We start from the raw sequence: 19569 nt of genomic DNA, 5'->3' as shown, positions 1-19569 counted from the left end.
GACCTTGAGTGCCTTTACAGGCCTTTGGTGGGATATGCTGCTCAAATCCAAGCCTTGTTGGGGTATGTGGACAGGCCAGGAAGCCTCGGTGCAGAGGGTCCCTCTCCTTTCACTGGGTGCTGCTTCCATGCTGAGGCTCCCACCGCTGTGTCTGTGCCATGCTACCATGCCTCCCTGACCCTAATCCTGACATGCAGACCAACTCCCTGTCTTCACTGCAAACCTGGATTATCTCCATGGACTCACTGGGGCCTCACCAGGCTGTGGCTGACCCTCTTACCAATTCCAGATCTGATCTTCACCCTCAATTGTTGGTCCATGTTCCTGACTCCCCATGAAAGAGAGCCCACCATTGCCTCCTGGCCATGCTCCTTGGCAAACAGCCTGCCTGCCTTAGCCAAGGTGCTTGCCCTCACCACTCCCTTAAACACAGGCTTTCTCTAGACCAGAATTCCAGCTCTGGTGAACTTCTAAGAACAGTGACCCAAACTATGATGATATTTGAAGTGGGAGCATGAACATGACTCATAAATTGACTTCTTGTGAGAACAGGTAGCCACAAATATCTAAACAATGCATCTTCATTTTTCTGTTTATATTCAGTGTGACAACAACTCACAAGTCCTTCTATTCTCAGAGATTATTAAAAAGTAGCTCACTTTTATTCCAGTAAAGTATTTTGAAAGGAATCTAATTTATAGAACAGTTTTCAAGATGTCATTTATACAGGGATGATCATGATGGCAGTTGTTCCAGTTTGGATCCTGCAGCACCCAGCCCAGCCCATGAATTAAAAGCCTTAGCATGCAGTGAGTCCAGTATACTTTTTCCAACTCGAAATTTCAGTCTGTACAAAGTCGTAACACATACCACATATTCATCTGAACAGACCCTCAAATTTCCATTCTTACAATCTTGGAGAAAGACAGGGATGTGTGTGTGTGTCTGTGTGTACATAGGCACATGCAGGCATGCATCTTTCCATGCACAAACAAAGGGTAGAGAAACGAGCCTCCTCAACCAAATCTATTGTCTGCAGCCAATTACAAATAGCACCAATTATTCCTGCATTGAGGCGTGGGCAAAGTTTAGGAGAATTCTCAGCTGGGAGAAGAAACTCACAATGTATAAATATGCAGAAAGGGTGTATTAACTGCTTCATCAGCTTTAGGAAACTGCAATACCTGAACAATGTTATCTCCCTGCTTACTTCACAATACTGCGCAGCAAGAACATACTTTGCTTTAAGGCAACTAAGAAGTAAAACAAAAAAAAAAAAACAAAAAAACCAACAACAAAAAAAAAGATATATAGGTTTTAAAGGAAAGGAAGAATTGAAGTACCCACCTATTAATTATTAGATATACACGGCCATTGACTTTGGCATGGCTATGAGGTGGGAGATGAAAGCAGAAGATGAAAATGGGAGATGAATTAGAGAGAGAAAAGAAAACTGTTAAATAGGAATGAACACACGTGCCTGTCTACCAATGTGTTATGACACATTGTCATAACAATGCACACTCTGAAATTTTAACATACACCATGCAGTGAAAAGTCTGGGAAGTTAAAAATTCAACTCTTAGACATTTAGATCCTGTGCAACTTCAGTCAGAACTACAGATAATTTTCATAGTCCTCAAAACGTTAGAACAGCCTTTACTGCTTTACTTTAAGTAAGCCTTACAATACCACACATTTTCAAAATAATTATTTCTTAAAAAAAAAAAAAAAGTAAAGGTAATTATGGCAAAGCTTCATATCAAAGAAATTATCTACCTCACAGCCTTTATCTCTGCCATCCCATCATAATTCATGCTACAACAAGGAAATGGGTGTGGAAAGTCCTAATCAGAGAATTTTCTTTCTCTGTAGATGTAAAACTGAGACACTCAGTTCTGACATCTTTTTAAATAGTGGGAAGTGCCTCACTCTGCCAGTTCCAATGTCCAGTTTCTGTGCCTTCTTGCAGCTAGCAGACCATTACTCTTCAACTCACTCTGCAAATTTTGCTTATGAGAAGCTGCATTTTAATAAATGAACATTCTCAGCAATTTTAACAGGACTCCAGTTACACACAACTGTAGTATTGCAATCACACCTGGCACTTCAAAGGCAGATGGAGGAACTGGATGTGCTTGCTTTATTGCTTTCATGACCAGCTCTCTGCTGCTGTGATTATTTTGAGAAGTTTACTATTAAAAGGACTGAGTTCTGTCTTGTTACACAAAATGGAGGTTCTGTTTCTTTATTTAATTTTTTTTTTGTTGCCAAAAGTGCAGCATAAAAGCAGTTTAGAAGGGTAAAACATTTGTTAAGTGAATGCTAGTTTCTTCAAAGAATAAATAAAAATTAAGTTTTAGTAGCTTTGAGAGAAAACTACACATATATATGAGTCTTGAATCTATTTTAATTGCCACTGCAAATTTTTGTTAGCATTACTGTTAAGCTGAAGTTGGTTGTTGTGTTAGTTCTTATCCTGCTTTATGCATCACCAATACAAACATCAGCTGAGCTCTTATTGGGAAGCTTTGAACTATAGAGTCAGCTGATGCTCAATAGTGATTTATTGCATCAAGGAAAGAAAAGAGCTTAATTTTCATATGCCAGGCAGTGTTAGTAGGAGTACAAATGAAGAAAACTGTTCTGATTTGGGTATTGGTCATAATAGTTAAAGCTTCTCAGGAGGAACAAAGGAGATATGTGATATTTGTGATTTTGAAAATACTGCAAAATGGCAAATGTAGCACATATGTCATATCTAACAGTTAAAATATTTAGCTACTTATGTGACTGCTTAAATACAAACTAGAACACATTTAGGCTAAAAAAAAATAGCCTTCTAATTCCAAGATTTAAAAGCTGATATCAGATGATCCTCTTCATCTGTCAGTTTAATAAAAAGCCTGGTGCAACAGTGAATGTTCACTTTCAGCATGGTATCTCAAGGCTACTTAGTACTGGCAAAAAATGTTTGCTCACAATGCATTAAAACATTTTGTGTCTTCACCATCAGCACTTCCATCCTTTGGGAATAAAGTGACTTTAGTCACAGTGATTCTCTTTATGCCAGCATTTGGAAAGCTGTATAATGTTCTTGTATCTTTCATGTGTAATGGAAAGATTTTCAAGTAGCGGTTTCACAAGCAAAGTGAACCATCAAAATCCAGGGGTTTTTGTCTTTCTATTCTGTGCCTATTGGATCACATTAGAAGGGAGGTGGAAACTTCCCATGTTACTCAGCACAAGTGCAAACTTTGGGGTGCAAGACAGCTTGAGGAATTACTGCAAACTGTAAAGTATTCCCCCAAATGCCTCATCCCAGGAACAACCCCATTTCAGTCAGACACATTTCTGGGCTCTGTTTTCAGGATTTGGACAATTCAGAGCTGTTAACATGTGCCTACTGCTATGGGCAAGGGAAGTTTGCTCACAGGCCATTACAAAAGTGCCCTTGAATCTACCATCACATTTAGCAATTCAAAAAGAGTGACAGGACAGTTATTACACAGACAGACATTTAACAGGTAAGTTTAATTCCCCCCCCCCCCATTTTTATTGGGGAATTTCATCAAGTTTGATCTGATCTGGTCTTAGCAATTATTTAAATACAGAAACTTTTATGGAAGCATTCCGTAAAACTGAAGCTTGTTCTCATGGCACAAACTTATACTATACACCATGAAGTAGCTTCATAACTAATTGAATGCATGAAAAATATCTGAAATGTGCAAATATTGCATAACCTGGAACATAATTTCCTGTTAAGTAACTGGCATTATTCCATAACACCCTGTGGTCTATGTAGTGTTATGCAGCTAGTCTGCATGCATAGAAGGTACACTTATTACTAGAACATTCTAAAAGTAGGGTCAAAATTAATTGATTTTTTTTTTTCAAAGAATGAATGTTATTGTAATTGTCATTGCATAATATAACACTAGTATACTATATACTAAAAACTATTTCTCTCTCTTATACTCCTGGCTCACAATACTAAGACAGATTGGTTTTTATGCAGGAAAATATGTAAGAATTGAACACTGGAAAAGTGATGCCCCAGATTCATGAAAAAGTGCTAATGAATGTCTGGATGAAATCACCAAATGTCTAGCATAGCCAAGGGTCAGTACTATGAAAAGTAACCACAAATTCGGAATTTTTCCATTTCTAAAGTTCAACTTTACAAAAAGGCCTAACTGTTCAATGCAAACGTGGTATTTCCCACAGATCTCCTAATCTTCATGTGGCCCTCAAAATGGACATTGAAAAAAAAGAAGTGACCCAAAATAAAAAGCTTATTACTGACAGAAACACACATACAAAAGGGCACACCTAGTAATTAAGCACCTTACTCCCATGAAAGGTCAAAGCCAATGAAATAAATACATAAACACCATTAGCACATTTGAAAATGTACCCTGAAATGAAAAAGTTCAGAGTGTAGGGGAAAATGGGGAGAGATGGATACTTTGGTTGTAGTGGGGTGCTGGATACTGTGCATTTTCTTTTTAAGCCAGGTATTCATAGCAAAGGCAAATAAGATCTACTGAAAAGTGAGCATTACAAGACAGTCAGAAACAGCATTTCCATACAGATAATCAGTAATTCCATTTACTTTGCTTCTTTACCTGTAAATAGTGTTGTCCTGTTTGCTGGTTACAGCTTTTAAATCAGTGATCTGGAGAAACTGATCATGGAAATAGTGAAGGTGCAAGATACACACCAGTAGGAAGGAGGTGGGGATAAAGATGCGTGTAAATAGATCACCCACAGAAAACTGTTTTAATCCAAGGTCCTCTAGTCTGGAAAAAAAAAAAAAGTATTCTACTAAGGCATCTTTTCACACAAAATATTTTTTCCATGAGACATTACTACAAAATATTTGCAATAGGAAATAAGGACATGGTACTTTTTATATGGTTTTGGTTTCTAAAATTCTCCCAAATTAGAAAGCTTCACAATGCAAGTATCTTGTGTTTGGACTCAGTAATGCAGAATGGTACTGTAAATGAACAAACTCTGACACAGATCTTTTGAATCATACAAGTTTTCCCTAACTGAAAATCTTGCACTGGAGATTCACTCATATTGCTTTTATTTTCTAATGTAAGCTCCTCTTGAGAAATTCCCAGCTCATCATAAGGATGAAGAAACCCAGTCCTCCTTATTAGCAGGAAAGCAGGTTCACCTTAAGTTCCAAACATTCTGCAGATCTACCCTTAATCTTCCCCTGGATCTGGTTCCTATGGTCAAAGTGGTGAAGAAAAGTATTGGCACTGTATTGAGAACAGAAGAGTTCAAAGGTTTAGGGAGCCAATGGGAGAAAATATGACTCTGAGCTCCTCTCTTGGTCTTGCTCACTTCTGTGGTTATACAAATAAATCTACTTCATAACTGAGTGCCTAAAATCAGCTATGCCTGAGAATAGCTGCATGATGTTTTTCTCCCATAAGAAGAAAGACTACTCTCAGATCCTTCCATCATTCTGAACTCAGAAATTCAAAGATAAAAACAATAAATTAGTCAAAACCACTTACTTCCTTTCATCCAGGCCTGTCATGTTCTTCCACAACCCAGGGAATGACTCAAACTGGTATGTGTAGATGAAGATAAGCACCAACATAGTGTAAACAACCACTGACATCCAGAAGTACTTTAAAATCTTTCTCCACCATTCATAGTGTACCTGAAAATCATACACTGAAGATGCTGACACAAGCTGAAGGCAAAGACACTGATAGAAATATTGACAACATTATACTGTCAAAAAAGGATGAAGAACACATTTTCCTAGCTGGTCTGAAGTAAGCAATTATTATCCAGTGGCAGGCACAGATTTTCAAGATAGTTTTTACTCCTAATGCAAATGCATTCATTTGTGCAAAAATCTCTGATGAGACATGGACCACAGACATAAAGTCAGGGATAGCATCAGTCCCCTAATTTCATCACCACTAGGTGCTGAAAGTCCAGGAGGAGAGGGACTCCCATGCTGATTGGGATATGGAAGCTGTGTGGACAAGCTGCCACAAAAACTGGTGGTTGTGTAGAATGAGCATAGATCAGAATTTACCACACAGGTTCCAAAGCTTACAGTGAAGTGGCACTGAAGAGCAGAGGTTTGCATTGTATCTAATTTATGTGCACTTTGCCTGTCACTATAACCAAAAAACCAGAGAAAAATTAGTCTTAATCCCTTCAAATAGTGTTATTCCATTGTGTCTAACTAAAGAACAAATTCACTGTTCATGAATTCTATTTGGAGCTACTTAATTACCAAGCTAAAAAGTACAAACAATTCCATTCAAGGTTAACATTCAGTTAACACAGTTCTCCCTTACCTGGTATAGGGCCACACAGAAGAGGAACAGTACCATGTAGATGATTTTGTACATGACAATTGTACCCTCAAAGCTGACAAAGAAGAACATGCCCCCACAGACGTAAATCCAGTACTTGATTAACATAGCCATCACCAGGTTTCCCAAGACTTTCATAATATCCTGTTCATCCTCCTCCTCTCCTTCCTCCTCCTCTTCCTTCTCCTCTTCCTGTTCTTCTGACACTTCTCCCTCTTGAGACTCCTCTTCTGCAAATACAGAGTCATATTTGGCCTGTCTCTTCTGGTGACTTTTACTAAGAATTTAAAGGGGTGGAAAGTAAAAGCTCTGCATACAACACAGAAACTCAAAACTCAATATTCACAGGAGACTGTAATTCCTAATCATGCATGATTCCAGAGCAAGAAAAAGGGTTTTAACTTCATATGAGCTTAAACCTGCTGCTGCAGCCATAGGATACATGGCTATACATCCTTACCAGACACCCATCTTTGCTTTGACTGAAACTCCAGCAGTTGTAGTGGAAAATTAGAGCCTAAGGGTTGCATAATGGCTAATAGCCAAAACACTTTCCATGGCAATGCTTATACTCTCAAGTAAGCAATCGTTTAAACTGGAAAACAAAGAAACCACCAGCACCAGCAGAAACCTCTCATCTTCAGTTTAAACTCTCATCTTGATTTTGAACCTCTCGTCTTGAGTTTTGTCCTTTAGATAACATTGTGTTTATCTCCAAAAACCACAAGCAAGGGAAAAACATTAACATAAACCCAAACAAGCTAAAAAAATATAAATGCTGCACTAACACTGCAGGTTTTTTTTAAAAACTACCACTTATCCAAGTTTTTGTGCTGCACTTGGGACAGAAAAGACAAGCTGCTTTAGCCCTATGAAGAGGTCAAGATTCCCCAGTTTTTACCCTTATGAGGTATGTGGAGGGCAGAGTAAGTGTCCCCACTGCAGCAAGTACTTCTGCAAGGATCCAGATAACAGGCCTTGCCAAAACCATAGTACAGTTGCTTTTCTTTCCATTGAGAGCATTATTGAAACTTCACCATCTGAAGGCTTGCCTACTCCTTTTGTCCCACTCACCATCCCTCTCCTCAGGCTTTTCCCTTGAAAATCCTTGTAATACAAGGATTGACACTGATCAGATGTTTTACTGAGGCAAGGACTGTAATTAATCAGAGACAGAACCACACCACTGCTTCCAGGGCTCACTTTCTACCATTTCAGTGCACTGAACTTTTTCACTTTAACATCCAGGGAGACAGAGGGTAAGGAATGTTTGGAGAAACAAGAGCAAAAGAAAGAACAGGTCACTGAGTTGTTAAAAAAGCTGAATCTATGAGAGTAAACTTTGCTCTCAAGTGTGCTTGAGCCCCTGCACTGAAAAAATAAATGTTTATTTTTTCCACTGAAATTTGTAGTTTTACTTCTGTCTGTATAAGAGTTTATGTACCAACAGAACTTTCAAGGAATTTAGCAACTTTTCCTAGGTAAACTCATCTCCTGTGGTTAAACTTTAGGCAATTAATTCCCTGGTTTGAGCTGGAAACACAGGAGTAAACTGATCATTTGAAAGTTCCATGATCTTTCTAAAATGATTCATTTTATTATCTTCCAGTAAAGAACATTGTATTTAAATTTCTAAAGTGTTTTACTTTTATATCTGAGCAATAGCTGCACACAGATTTTGTAATATCTTTCTTAGCTAATAACAGATACCTTGCTAATTGCTTTCAGCATCAGAGAAACGCAGTAACTGGAACTTCTATCATGACTGAAGGACTAAATTGGATCTGGCTTTACCTTTTTCTTCATTTTCTTCACTTCCAACTTTGACCTCAGATAAAGTAGCTTCCTTTAGCCGAAGTGCTTTCTGTTCAGTGAGGTGTTGCCTAAGCAGTAGCCAGAAAGTAATTGTGAAAAGAATCTGCAAACAAAAATCAAAACAAAACCAACAGACTAATTGTATATCCTATGTCCTACTGATATAAGCATAGGTTTTCACAAATTTTGCATGCCTTTGTTTTCTGTCTGTGAGAAAATGGCAGTGATGGCACCGGTGTCAAAATGCATCTTAGGGCAAGTCATGTTGTTTAGGAAACATCCTGTGTTACAGATAACTTTGCTTCATTTGTATTTCTCCATTTCTTAAAGGTATTCAATTACATGCACCTATTTCTACCCCATTTTATTAACTTTTAAACTACTTAAAAGTAGTTAAAAAAAAAAAAGTCTGATAAGTTTAGGGATCTTACTATTTATTGATTGCTATAATTCCCATTTATTGCTTTTTTGTTCATTTTTTACCTCTTTTTCAGGGAAGAAGCACATGCAAGAGTGTATTCTCATTATCATGGTTTTGTATGTTATAAATATTTTGATTTAGGAGGTTTGTTACTTCAGGTGCTTAAACACAATTAATTTAAAAATCAGGTTTTTTTATGTCTTGCAGTTACAGAAGACCCAGTGGATGGGATATGCCTTGCATTTGCAAAAGTTACAAGAGTTGAGGTAGGTCTTAATTCTTTCAAGAGCATCAAGAGATGATAATTCAGTAACAACAGGATACCTTAGAAATAAACTGATCTCTTTAATGAAGAGTGCATTTCTGTGTTTTGCAAAAAGCTAAATTCAACAGCTTGCATTTTCAAGAGATGGACAAAATTTAGAAAACAACATGATGCCTGTTGTCACACTTGATTTTATGCTTACTTTCCACAAAGTTTTACCTAATTTCCCTTTGCAGGAGACTTATTTCACTCCATAACTAGAAGAACAAAATTTCAAAGAGGAAGCATGTAAAAATCAAATACTTTGCACACAATAGAAAGAAAAGGCACAATGCATTTTTTTTTTTCTAACTCAGAAGACCTTAATGGAGAAAAGGATTGCTCCTAGGAGATGCACTTTTTATTGACACTGCTGCTAACACTGAGCCAGGGCAGCAGACTGTCAGCCTGTGTGACAGCCTTGTCACAGTTTCCCCGGACACCTCCTGGAGCTCTGACTTTTGCAAAACAAACCTTTGATATTGTAAAACACAGACGTTCTTCTGCAATGAGCAGTTCTGACTTCCCGACACATTTACTACCTTGTTCTACTTGGCAATTCCAGAACCAGAGCTGGCTCTAAGAAAAGTCTTGAAGGGTTGCAAACCAAATAAATGCCTTTTAAAGTATAGATTTTATCTCATTTTCAGACCAGGAAACACACAGAGCATACAGACACTTTTGCAGAAAGAATTACAGTACACTTCTGTTTTTCTTTCTGCAGAATACAGTATCCAGTCTTCATTTAAATTCAACCATTATTCAAATGACTTTTAATTAGGAATAAAGGGGGTGCAGAATTGCTAGTGCTCTAAAGAGAGACTGATGGACAAGACTAACAAGCAAAAGGTGCCTAGGGTGATGAGAATAAAAGGAAATACATAATCAGCAAAACAGGGCTTATGCAGGGTCACCATAAGCATTTGTATACAAGCAAGGCAATTACTTGAACAGAGCCTTACAGGGAAACCTGCCAGATTCTTTCTGGGTAAACAGCATGTCAGGTTCCCCTCTGAAGTGCCTGTACACTAGAGCCCTGCAGCATGGGGAACAAACCCAAGCAATCAGAGATCTCTGTGCAGGGCTGTGGTCTTGCTGGGATGAGAGACAGGGTGTGATGCCTTGAATATTTGCAATACAGAGCTACAAGTTACAGGCTCTTTAGGAAGCACAGGCCAGGAAGATGCACAGGTGAAGTTGGGATTTGCATGGCAACACAGCTGGAATGCACAGACTCAGCCTAGGGGTGGACTAGGTTATCTGTGAGGAATGCAGAACTGGCCATGCATGCACAGACATAGTGAGGAAAGCCAAGAAAAGCCTCAAAGTGAGTCTGGCAAGGCATGTCAAGAGCAACAAGATTTGCTTCTGTAAATACCTCAGCAGAAGAAGGAAGGCTAGGGAAAATCTAGGCCCACTGTTGACTGGGGCAAGGGCCCTGGTGACACAGGGCATGGAAGAAGCTGAGGTACCAAAATGCCTTCTTGGCCTCAGTCTTTGCTAGCAAGACTGGCCTTAAGGAAACACAGTTCCTGGAGATAATGGAAAAGTCTGAAGCAAGGAAGAGTCTTCCTTGGTGGAATAGGCTTAGGTCAGGGAATATTTAAAGAAAATAGGCATCTATAAATGCATAGGTCCTGAAGGGATGTACCCAGGGGCTGGCTGTTGTCACTAGTAGGGGTTGCTCTCAATGACCTTTGATCAAATGTGGTGATGGGAGAATTGCTGAAGGAAAGCAAATGTCACTCTTTACTTCAAGAAGTTGAAGATGAAGGATCAAGCCTGGACAACCTCACTTCAATCCTTGGGAAGGTGATAGTGCTGAGATGCTGGAAAAGGCTTCCTAGAGAAGCTGTGGATGCTCCATCATTGGAGCTGGATGGAACTTTGAGCCACCTGATCTGGTGAAAAATGTCCCTGTCTATGGCAGGGAGGTTGGACTAGATGGTCTTGAAAGGTTTCTACTGACCCCAGACCATTCTGATTCTAATGTGATGGAGGAGCTAATACTGAAAAACATTTCCAGGATTAGTCAGTGTATTCACCCAGGGGAAGTCATGCTTGACCAACCTGATGAACTGTTCTGATAAAATGACTGATCTGTAGATGAGAGGAGAGTAGCAGATACTGTCTCTTACTTAGACTCCAGACAGAAACTGTCTCCCATAAAATGTTCAGGGGGAAGCTGATGAACTGTGGGCTGGGTGAGCAGACAGTGAGGTGAACTGAAAACTGACTGAACAACTGAACTCAGAGGGCAGTGATCAATGGCATAAAGTCTAGTTGGAGGTCAGTGATTAAAAATGTGCCCTAGGGGTCAATACTGAATCTAGTCTAGTTCAACATCTTCATTTTTGATCCAGATGATTAGGGAGAGTTTGTCTCACTGAGTTTGCTGATAATGCACAGCTGGGGGAATGGCTGATCCACCAGAGGGTCATGCTGTCACCAAGCAGGACCTTGACAGGCTGGAGAAAGGGGCTGATAGGAACATCAGGGCATTCAACAAGGTGAAGCACAAAGTCCTGCACCTGGGGAGGAAGAACCAGCTCATGCATCATTACGTGCTGGGGTCTGACCAGCTGGAGAGTAGTTTGGCACAAACAGCCTGGATCCTGGTGGATAACACATTACAAATAAGCCAGCAATGTGCCCTTATGACAAAGAATGTTAAGGGCTGCATTAGGAGGTACTGTCAGCAGGTTGAGGAAGGTGATTCTTCTTCCCTATTCAGCACTGGTGAGACCACAATTTGAGTGCTGTGTCCTGTTCTGGCACCACTGTACAAGAGAGATGGATGTACAGGGGAGAGTGCTGCTGATTGCCCATGAAGGGACTGGAGCATCTCTACTCTGAAGAAGACAAAGCTCAGGGGGATTCTCACTCAATATCTACAAATATCTGAAGGGAGGTGCAAAGATGTTGGAGCCAGATTCTTTACAAAGGTGCCCAGTGATGGGAACAGAGGCAATAGGCACAAACTGAAACATGGGAGGTTCCCTCTGAACATCAGGAAAAACTTCTTTTGATGTGAGGGTAATTAAGCACTGGTACAGGTCACCCCAGGATGTAACAAGAGTTTCCACTCTTGGGGATATTCAAAAGCCATGTAGGCATGATCCTGGGCAATCCAGTCTAGATGACTCTGCTTGACAGTAGGACCAATCACCTCCAGAAGTCTCTTTTGGCTTCAACTACTGTGTGATTCTATGAAAATTATGGAGTGAATTTTATTCAGCCTAAAAAACACCACAAAACACCTAATGACTTTATGGATGAGACCAAATCACCATGTACACACAACAGCTTCCTTTCCTGACAGCATCTGTTTTTAGACAAGATATTTGATGATATAGCCAAGAAATAATGCCAAGGGAATGAAATATTAAGACAGTTAAAACTCCTTAGAGATTTATGAAGTCATTGAAAAAAAAGGTAGAACTCTTGCACAACCCCTTGAGCTTTATTCCTCTTGCCAAACTAGCCCTACTTTTACATGAGAAATAATACAGCACTCACTAACTTTCAAATGCATTAAAGACCCAGAAATGGCTGTCCAAAGAGTATTGCCAACAAAGAAGATGACGTAGAGAATCAACTTAAATTGTAATTAGGAGCCACAAGGGAAGTGGTCCACTTAGCACAAGGGAGCAGTGCCAAATAAATGCACTCCCTGAGATGCCCCTCTTGGGTGCTCTAGGAAAAAACATCCTATTTTTGCTCAGTCTCTCCCCCAGGAGCAAACTTGCAGAACAAAATGCATTTTCAAGGCATTAAAGAAAAAAATCTAACATGCAGAGGGGTCAGCAAATTCTCTTGGTTCTAACCTGAAATGGATTTCAACTTGTGCTGATTCAGGTGTAAGGACAAAGAATTAAAACTCAGCCACAGCTATGTGCTGCTGCTTGTGCCAAACCATTAGGGAGTGAGTAGTATTAGTAACTGCAAAAGCAACACAGCTCCAGTTGCCATCATGGTTGCAGATATATCTGGCAGCCCATGGGTATTAATCTAGTGAATCAAAAAACATCTGGTTTTGAATCCAGTTTATAAAACCAAACAAGTGAGCAATTTCAATCCACCAAGTATTTTTTACAGAATTATCATGAAAACCTAAAAGGTGTCTGAAACATTTGCTCTAGTATTAGCTTAATATGCAAGAAGAAGTTTTCTGAACACTCTAATGACTTACCCTTTACTTTAGAATTGCTACTGAAAACGGTTACACTGTATACTGTGGATGGACTCTTTAAAAATGTAAGAGATACATATTTTTATCGCAATATATTTTGTGTTTTCATAAATAAATCTCAGCTTTTTGTTACACTTACCTTTGATGCCAGCTCTCCGGGTTCCTTTCTTATTAAAAAACCAGATACTTGAGGAAGTTCATCATTTCTGAGCTTAATACTCCATATATACTGCAATATGAGCAGTAAATTTCCATAAAAAACCATGAATGGTGAACTGATCATGGCATATTTCCTTCGGTCTCGAATCATCCACAGTGTGCAAGACCAGATCAGTAACACAAAAGTCAACCAGCTGTGATATGTGATGCTCCATGCCTTGTGGAAAGAGGAAAGAGAGGAAAAGATGTCCACAGATGAATTCAGGAACAACACAGATGCAGATTTCCAGTTACACTTCATTTACACTTTTCTACTTAGCACAGATTTTCATTTTCATCAGACTCTCACCCATATTAATCACCAGCTAAAATAAACCCTTTGGAGAACACGCAGGAAGTAGATTCTGAAGGCAAACCCTGCTGCACTTGGTAAACAGACTTATTGCTTCTCATTACACCAAAGTAAGAGAGATGAAAAATAAAGATTAAAATCTGAGCACAGAAATTCTTCCTGCAAAACAGCAGCAAAGAATCCAGAGTAGGGATAGAAAAACCCAATCAATGGGTACTGGATTCAAGGCCTTTGACAGCATTATAAACAGTATTAACTCCTTACTGATCTAGCTTTTGTGGAATCAGTTTAAAATGGAAAGCCATGGTGTGCACTCACCTTACCTGAAGAACATTTAGTCTACAGAAACTGTGGTGGACTACCTGAATACTCTCAACTGCAGAACATTTTCTACAGCTTTCAGAATTCACTTATTGAAAACTTCTCCATTAAACACCAAAGAAAAGGATTTAGGGGGTTTAAGTGTTCTTTAATCTACATTGTATTATTGATTTAGGATTCAATTTAGCTGTATATATGCTGCTATAACTGTGGAATAATCATCAATAAAGCCTTAAAAAAATAAAAATATTAAACATTAGGAGTATTTCTATCAGGTTAGGGCAGCCCTCCTGGAAATTATGTCTTTTAAGGGTATATGAAAAACACTTATATGCTATTTCTCCATCTTCATATGAGAAAATAGCTTACACTGAGCTGTCTTTGGCTGTAGTATAAATGGAATTTGCATCAGAACATACCACAAATAAATTCATAAATTAATAAGGATCATACAAAATCAGAATATGTCATGAAGAGAAAAGCTAGCAATAAACTACAAGTTCTTCAGATATATAGTCTCCTTTTATATTGAGAGATATAACCCTGGGAATTAATTAAAGGGAAATGCAGACCTAGTCTAGTAGATGTCTCTGCCCAAGGCAGGGGGGTTGGAACTAGGTAACTTTTAAGGTCTCTTCCAACTCAAACCATTCTATGATCTAAGAAGGACATGAGTTTACAAAATAGGAAAAAAGTTACTGTGTCAATATGAAAATAACTAACAACTTGCTAATGCCTCAGAATGCATCAATCCAAATCCACATTTTGCATAAGCAGCCTGCCTTATTTACAGAGAAAACTTTTTCTGTTAAAAGACAGCAAATAAAGTTTGAAACTTTATGCAAACAAGAGGCAGCCAAGGTAATTTGTTTTACCATTTTTAATGCAAAATTGGGCCAAGAAGCTTTATGGTTAATTTCATCATAGTTGAAACTTTTCCAAAACAGTAAAAGCAAAGCTTGCACTGGGAATATAGAAAGACATCTAATCATTATGTGGAAATCTTGGTATAATGCAGCTCAAAGTATTTGCAACAAGGAGGCTTAAAAACAAGCAGTGGCATGGAAAAGAGAAAGGAGGGTGATAAGTGAAATAACACAAACATCTGCCTTGGCACAAAGTTGTATTTTCCTGGAGATCTTTCTGTGCCAATACAGGAAACCAGGCTTTACAGATCCTTTTTTTCCCAGAGAGTTATTGGATGCATGCATCACCTGAATTAGAAACTATATTTTCACAGCTTTCTACATCAGTATGACATACCTTTATAGGTATATAGGTATTTAGGTATATGGGTTTTATAGGTAAATTTCTGGCTGGTGCAAACATGTGATGAACCTGCTTGTGCAGAAGCTTGGGAATCAATAGAAAACTGAGACACAGTGGTTTTCTGATATTCGACAGACAAGAAAGCCTGGGGCTCCCAGTCCTGGAAACGTGTTGCCCTATTTAAAGGTCTGTAACTGGCCTGGGAATTATGCATTAATACCTAAAATGGGATCAAAATGATGTGGACACAATCTCGATATTTTTTAAGCCTGATACAAAGACTTGCTGAAAACCAGCCAATGAGAGTACTTTCAGAAAATCATGGAGAGGATACTTTTTTAAAATCAACAGCATTATTCTTTTTGTTGCCAGCACTTACCATCATAGCTATCAGAGCACAAATGTAGCTTTGTTTCATGATAAATTGAAACACAGAGACCAGGGCATGTAATTTGACATTTTCTTTTTCCTCCTGAGTAACTTCCTCTTCTTCCTCCTCCTCCTCTTCCTTTTCTAAGTAGAAAAAGAAATTCGTATTTGCAATCTATGCTGGTGTAAAGACAGTACATGCATCCTCTCCTGAAATTATTTTGCTTGCAATCACTCTGATGGCTACTTCAAATCACTGTGTTGGTAGGCAAAATATTTTGGATTATATATACCTACAGCCCAGTTTACAAAACTTTCGTGTGGGCATCCATCATTGTAATGTGACAGCAGTTATTTAATAGGCCAAAGAACTTAACAAAATGACAAGAAATACTAGATACAGTGACTGGAGGTACAGAACAAGAAAAAACATATGGAAAAAATGACAATTCCTAGGCAATTTACTACCTGACGTGCCATCTGAAGGCTCCCACTTGTACTGTGGTGTGGAGTACATGTCTGCTTTGCCTGGACCATTTTCCAGTGGCAGTGCAGGGTGGATGGTGTGGTAGTCAGCAGGGTTCCCATTCACTGTTACCAGCAGCACCTGCCAGGACACCAGAGAGAGGCACTGCATTTACCACAGCTCTTAGAAGAGTGGGACTCCTGTGTTTAGCTACTCCTAGAGTGCCAAGGTTAAAAGACCTTAACAAGTAGCTGCAGTTACTTCCAAGAAACTGATATGTTATAGTCATGTTGCATGCAAAAATAACACAGAACAGCTCCAAAAATTAATTGTTGTTAGATTTTTATGTCATACCAACAGAAGTTAGCAAAAATTCATCCTTCTTCTTAGGCAAACTACTGCATCAAGATTTTCGGACTTCAGTTCGCATCTAATTATTTCCAGTAGTTATTAAAATAATGGCCATAAATGACTTTCCACTTTGAATTATTAGTGATGAGATCTATATTTGCAGCTGTTAATAAAACCACTTGTGGTAATCATTGTTACTGATGACACATTTTCATCCCATGGTAGTGCTAATCCAACATAATTAAACTCTTTCATTGTTTTATTTTTGTGACTTCAATTTCAGCCCTTGTGCTTGTTTGGCAAAGGGCTCCAGCAGTCACAACCATCAGTATCTTTCCTATTGGCAGAAACACACGTGCAATGGGTTAGTGATGGCAATATGTGCTCAAGACTGACTTCTGCTCAGGCTGTGAGATAGGAGCACACCTTGCTTGTCAGAACTATGCACAGGCATGTGCCTGTGAACTGTTTCAGAATAGTGTCTGGGTTATGTGCAGTCATATCCAGCTGCACCGAGTACAGACCATGGAGCACATTTAGATTAGGCTATGGATGTTCCTAAAATCTTTATTCTTCTGTGTGTGCTAAACAGAGGGACTGTTTTTGCTCTCAGAGTCTGCTAAGGTCTATAGTAGTCAAGATAAATGGATCATTTACTGTCTGTTCAAATACAGACTTGGATTTTCTGTAATCTGTAAATTGAACTCATATGGTCATGCTTTAAGGGCCTGAGCATTTCAACATGAATGAAATAAAAAAATATAGCAAAGAAACTAAATCAAATTTAAAGGTGGCTTACATTAGAAAGCATATTTTCGTTTCTTATGGAAACCCAATGAAATAGCAAAGATCATTTGCCAGTTGGTACTACTACGAGCAGCTTAACTTCAAGTGATCAATCAATGGTTTCTCAGGGAAATTATGAAGGAAGCAGAAGACAATTACACTTAGGATAATCAGAATTATAGGGTAAATGGCAAGCAAACCATAAATCCAGAAGTTTTTAAAATGTCATCTAAGGTTTTATCTGTATGAGTCATTGTTGTCTGTATTTAAGCACATTGAGAAGAGTAGCAAAATTACAAAGACTAGTAGTATACTAACATCCGATGGCTTGTATTCATCTTGGGTCATTGACAGAAGCTGCAAAAAGCAATGCAAGAACAAATTATTACAGAAGCACAGCTCAAGCATTAGTAAGTCTGATTTCTTGAATACATGCATGCAGATATGCTGACTTTTGCAGATTTGCACCAAGAAATTCAGAAGGAACTCTTAAAAAGTCAGCAGAATTGTACAATACCATGAAATTATATTCAGTGTGCCATAGCATTGACATAATTTTGCAGTATGTTCCTGTGAATTTTAAACCAGAACTGAGAATATTGCATTGAAATTTTGGATACTAGGTCAAAGAATTAATCAGTATTGTGTTATACTGATTAACTGCTTTCTAATGTATTTCTAATGATCCAATGCTTAAAAACTGAGTTTTTAAACAATCATTAGAATTACTACGATTATAAAAATAGTTCCAATAAAATGGTGATGCAAATATAAAATACAATTCTTTATCCATTTGCCAGCTCATTTTCCTTTACTATTATTATAGTGGATTTTGTGGCGCTTGAATATATGTGGCTTATGAATGTTCATATGTCCCAAATTTGACAATAACTCAACAAATGAAATTTTGCAGTACAGCTGGTGCAGACAGCTGGTAGAGAGCTGGACCCTTCCAGGATATTTTACACAACTGCCTAAACTGCCTTGCTTTGTATCTTCAAGAAGGACACCAGGATGAAAAGAGAGGCTGGCAGTCCCCACTCACCCATGACAATGCTAATTAGTAGTTACAAGGCAGATCAGATTTTTACATCAAGTTTAGCTCCCTGACAGACTTTCTAGCTGGTGTGCTCAAAGATAACAGACCCAAGCCAAAAGCCCAGTCCTACACTTCTTAAAGATGGAAGCAAAAAACATAGAGCATGCTTTCTGTTTACATCCTTACACTGGCTCCTGGTTTTGTTTCATTCATTTTTACAAAATATATTCCTATCCTACTCTGCCATGCAGCCTTGATATTTTATTTAGTTTATATAATCACACATGGAGATCTTACTTGCAAACTATGTAACAATGCTTCTCTTAATTCAAAGCAATTGTGCAATGCAGAGACCCTTCCCCCTCCAGCCTTACTTTTCTCTCATCAGTTGTGTAGTGGCTCGCATACCACAGGCTGCGCCTCCTCTCCGCTGTCATGGGAATTGGGCTGCAGGGAATTTCTTTGTCATCTTCCCTGCTGACAGATTTCTCTTCATCAGGAGTCTGCTAAATGACAACAAATGACAGCACTGGCTATAGCTCTGGAAATACAATCTTAGCAGAGGAGCTGAAATTCCTCCCCAACTGATGCTCCCTCTCCAAAGTGCGTCTGAAGCACTTCTTTTAGTGGCTAATACACTTGGTTTATGATGGATGACATTTTCAGAAACAATGACAGAGCTTTTCTATAACTGCTAGTTACACGACACCAGAATTACACAGACCTCCATGTTGAACCTTAGCTTACCATATAATCATACCATAAACATATAGAAATACATGAAATATAAAACCCACAAGGTACGATGTTTAGTTTCCAAAGCAGTGTAGGCTACCTTGATTTCAGCATCTTTGACCACTGATCCATAATGTCTTTTCTGACAAGCTGGTAAGAAATGGACTTGACACATGGAGCACAAGATGGGAGAAGCAGCTAAACCACCTTTCCCCAAGTAGGGTAAAGGCTCAAAGACAAAAAGGTAGATTGCCATGAGTGGAGTTGCTCAGAGACTGGCTCTAGGTCTGATCCTATTCAAAACTACCTGGATAGAATTGCACCCACACAAAATTTGTGAATGACAATGAACTGGGAGGAGGTAAATGGGCCAGAAGAAAGACTTACCATGCAGACATGGGACAACAAAAACTGCACCATGTTTAACAAAGTTAAAGTCCTGCAGCTGGAATAAACCCACATAACAGTAAAGGCTGTGGACAGACTGTGTGGGAAGCAGCTCAGTGGAATAGGCTCTGGTGCTCAGCAAGATGAAAAAGAGCCAGCAGTGGACTGCAGTCCAGCAGCAATGAAGGCAGACATGTCCTGGACTGCATCAGCCAGAAAACTGCCAGCAGATCAAGGGAGG

General features: G+C 38.9%; 1 protein-coding gene across 1 annotated transcript in view; it reads right to left on the bottom strand.

Annotated features, from left to right (window-relative positions):
• PIEZO2 (piezo type mechanosensitive ion channel component 2) overlaps nt 1-19569 on the bottom strand; it is a 284392-nt gene that overhangs the window by 76968 nt on the left and 187855 nt on the right. Inside the window, exons 9-17 of the mRNA XM_079302124.1 lie at nt 18581-18709; nt 17486-17524; nt 16033-16171; nt 15575-15708; nt 13234-13470; nt 8157-8280; nt 6345-6592; nt 5541-5689; nt 4632-4805 (exon numbers count right to left, since the gene is read on the bottom strand). Coding sequence (XP_079158250.1) covers nt 4632-4805; nt 5541-5689; nt 6345-6592; nt 8157-8280; nt 13234-13470; nt 15575-15708; nt 16033-16171; nt 17486-17524; nt 18581-18709 — 1373 coding nt within the window. The remainder of the gene's footprint in view (nt 1-4631; nt 4806-5540; nt 5690-6344; nt 6593-8156; nt 8281-13233; nt 13471-15574; nt 15709-16032; nt 16172-17485; nt 17525-18580; nt 18710-19569) is intronic.

The sequence above is a fragment of the Erithacus rubecula genome (genome assembly GCF_903797595.1).
Source record: "Erithacus rubecula genome assembly, chromosome: 3".
NCBI lineage: Eukaryota > Metazoa > Chordata > Aves > Passeriformes > Muscicapidae > Erithacus > Erithacus rubecula.
This window is presented reverse-complemented; position numbering and strand designations above follow the sequence as displayed.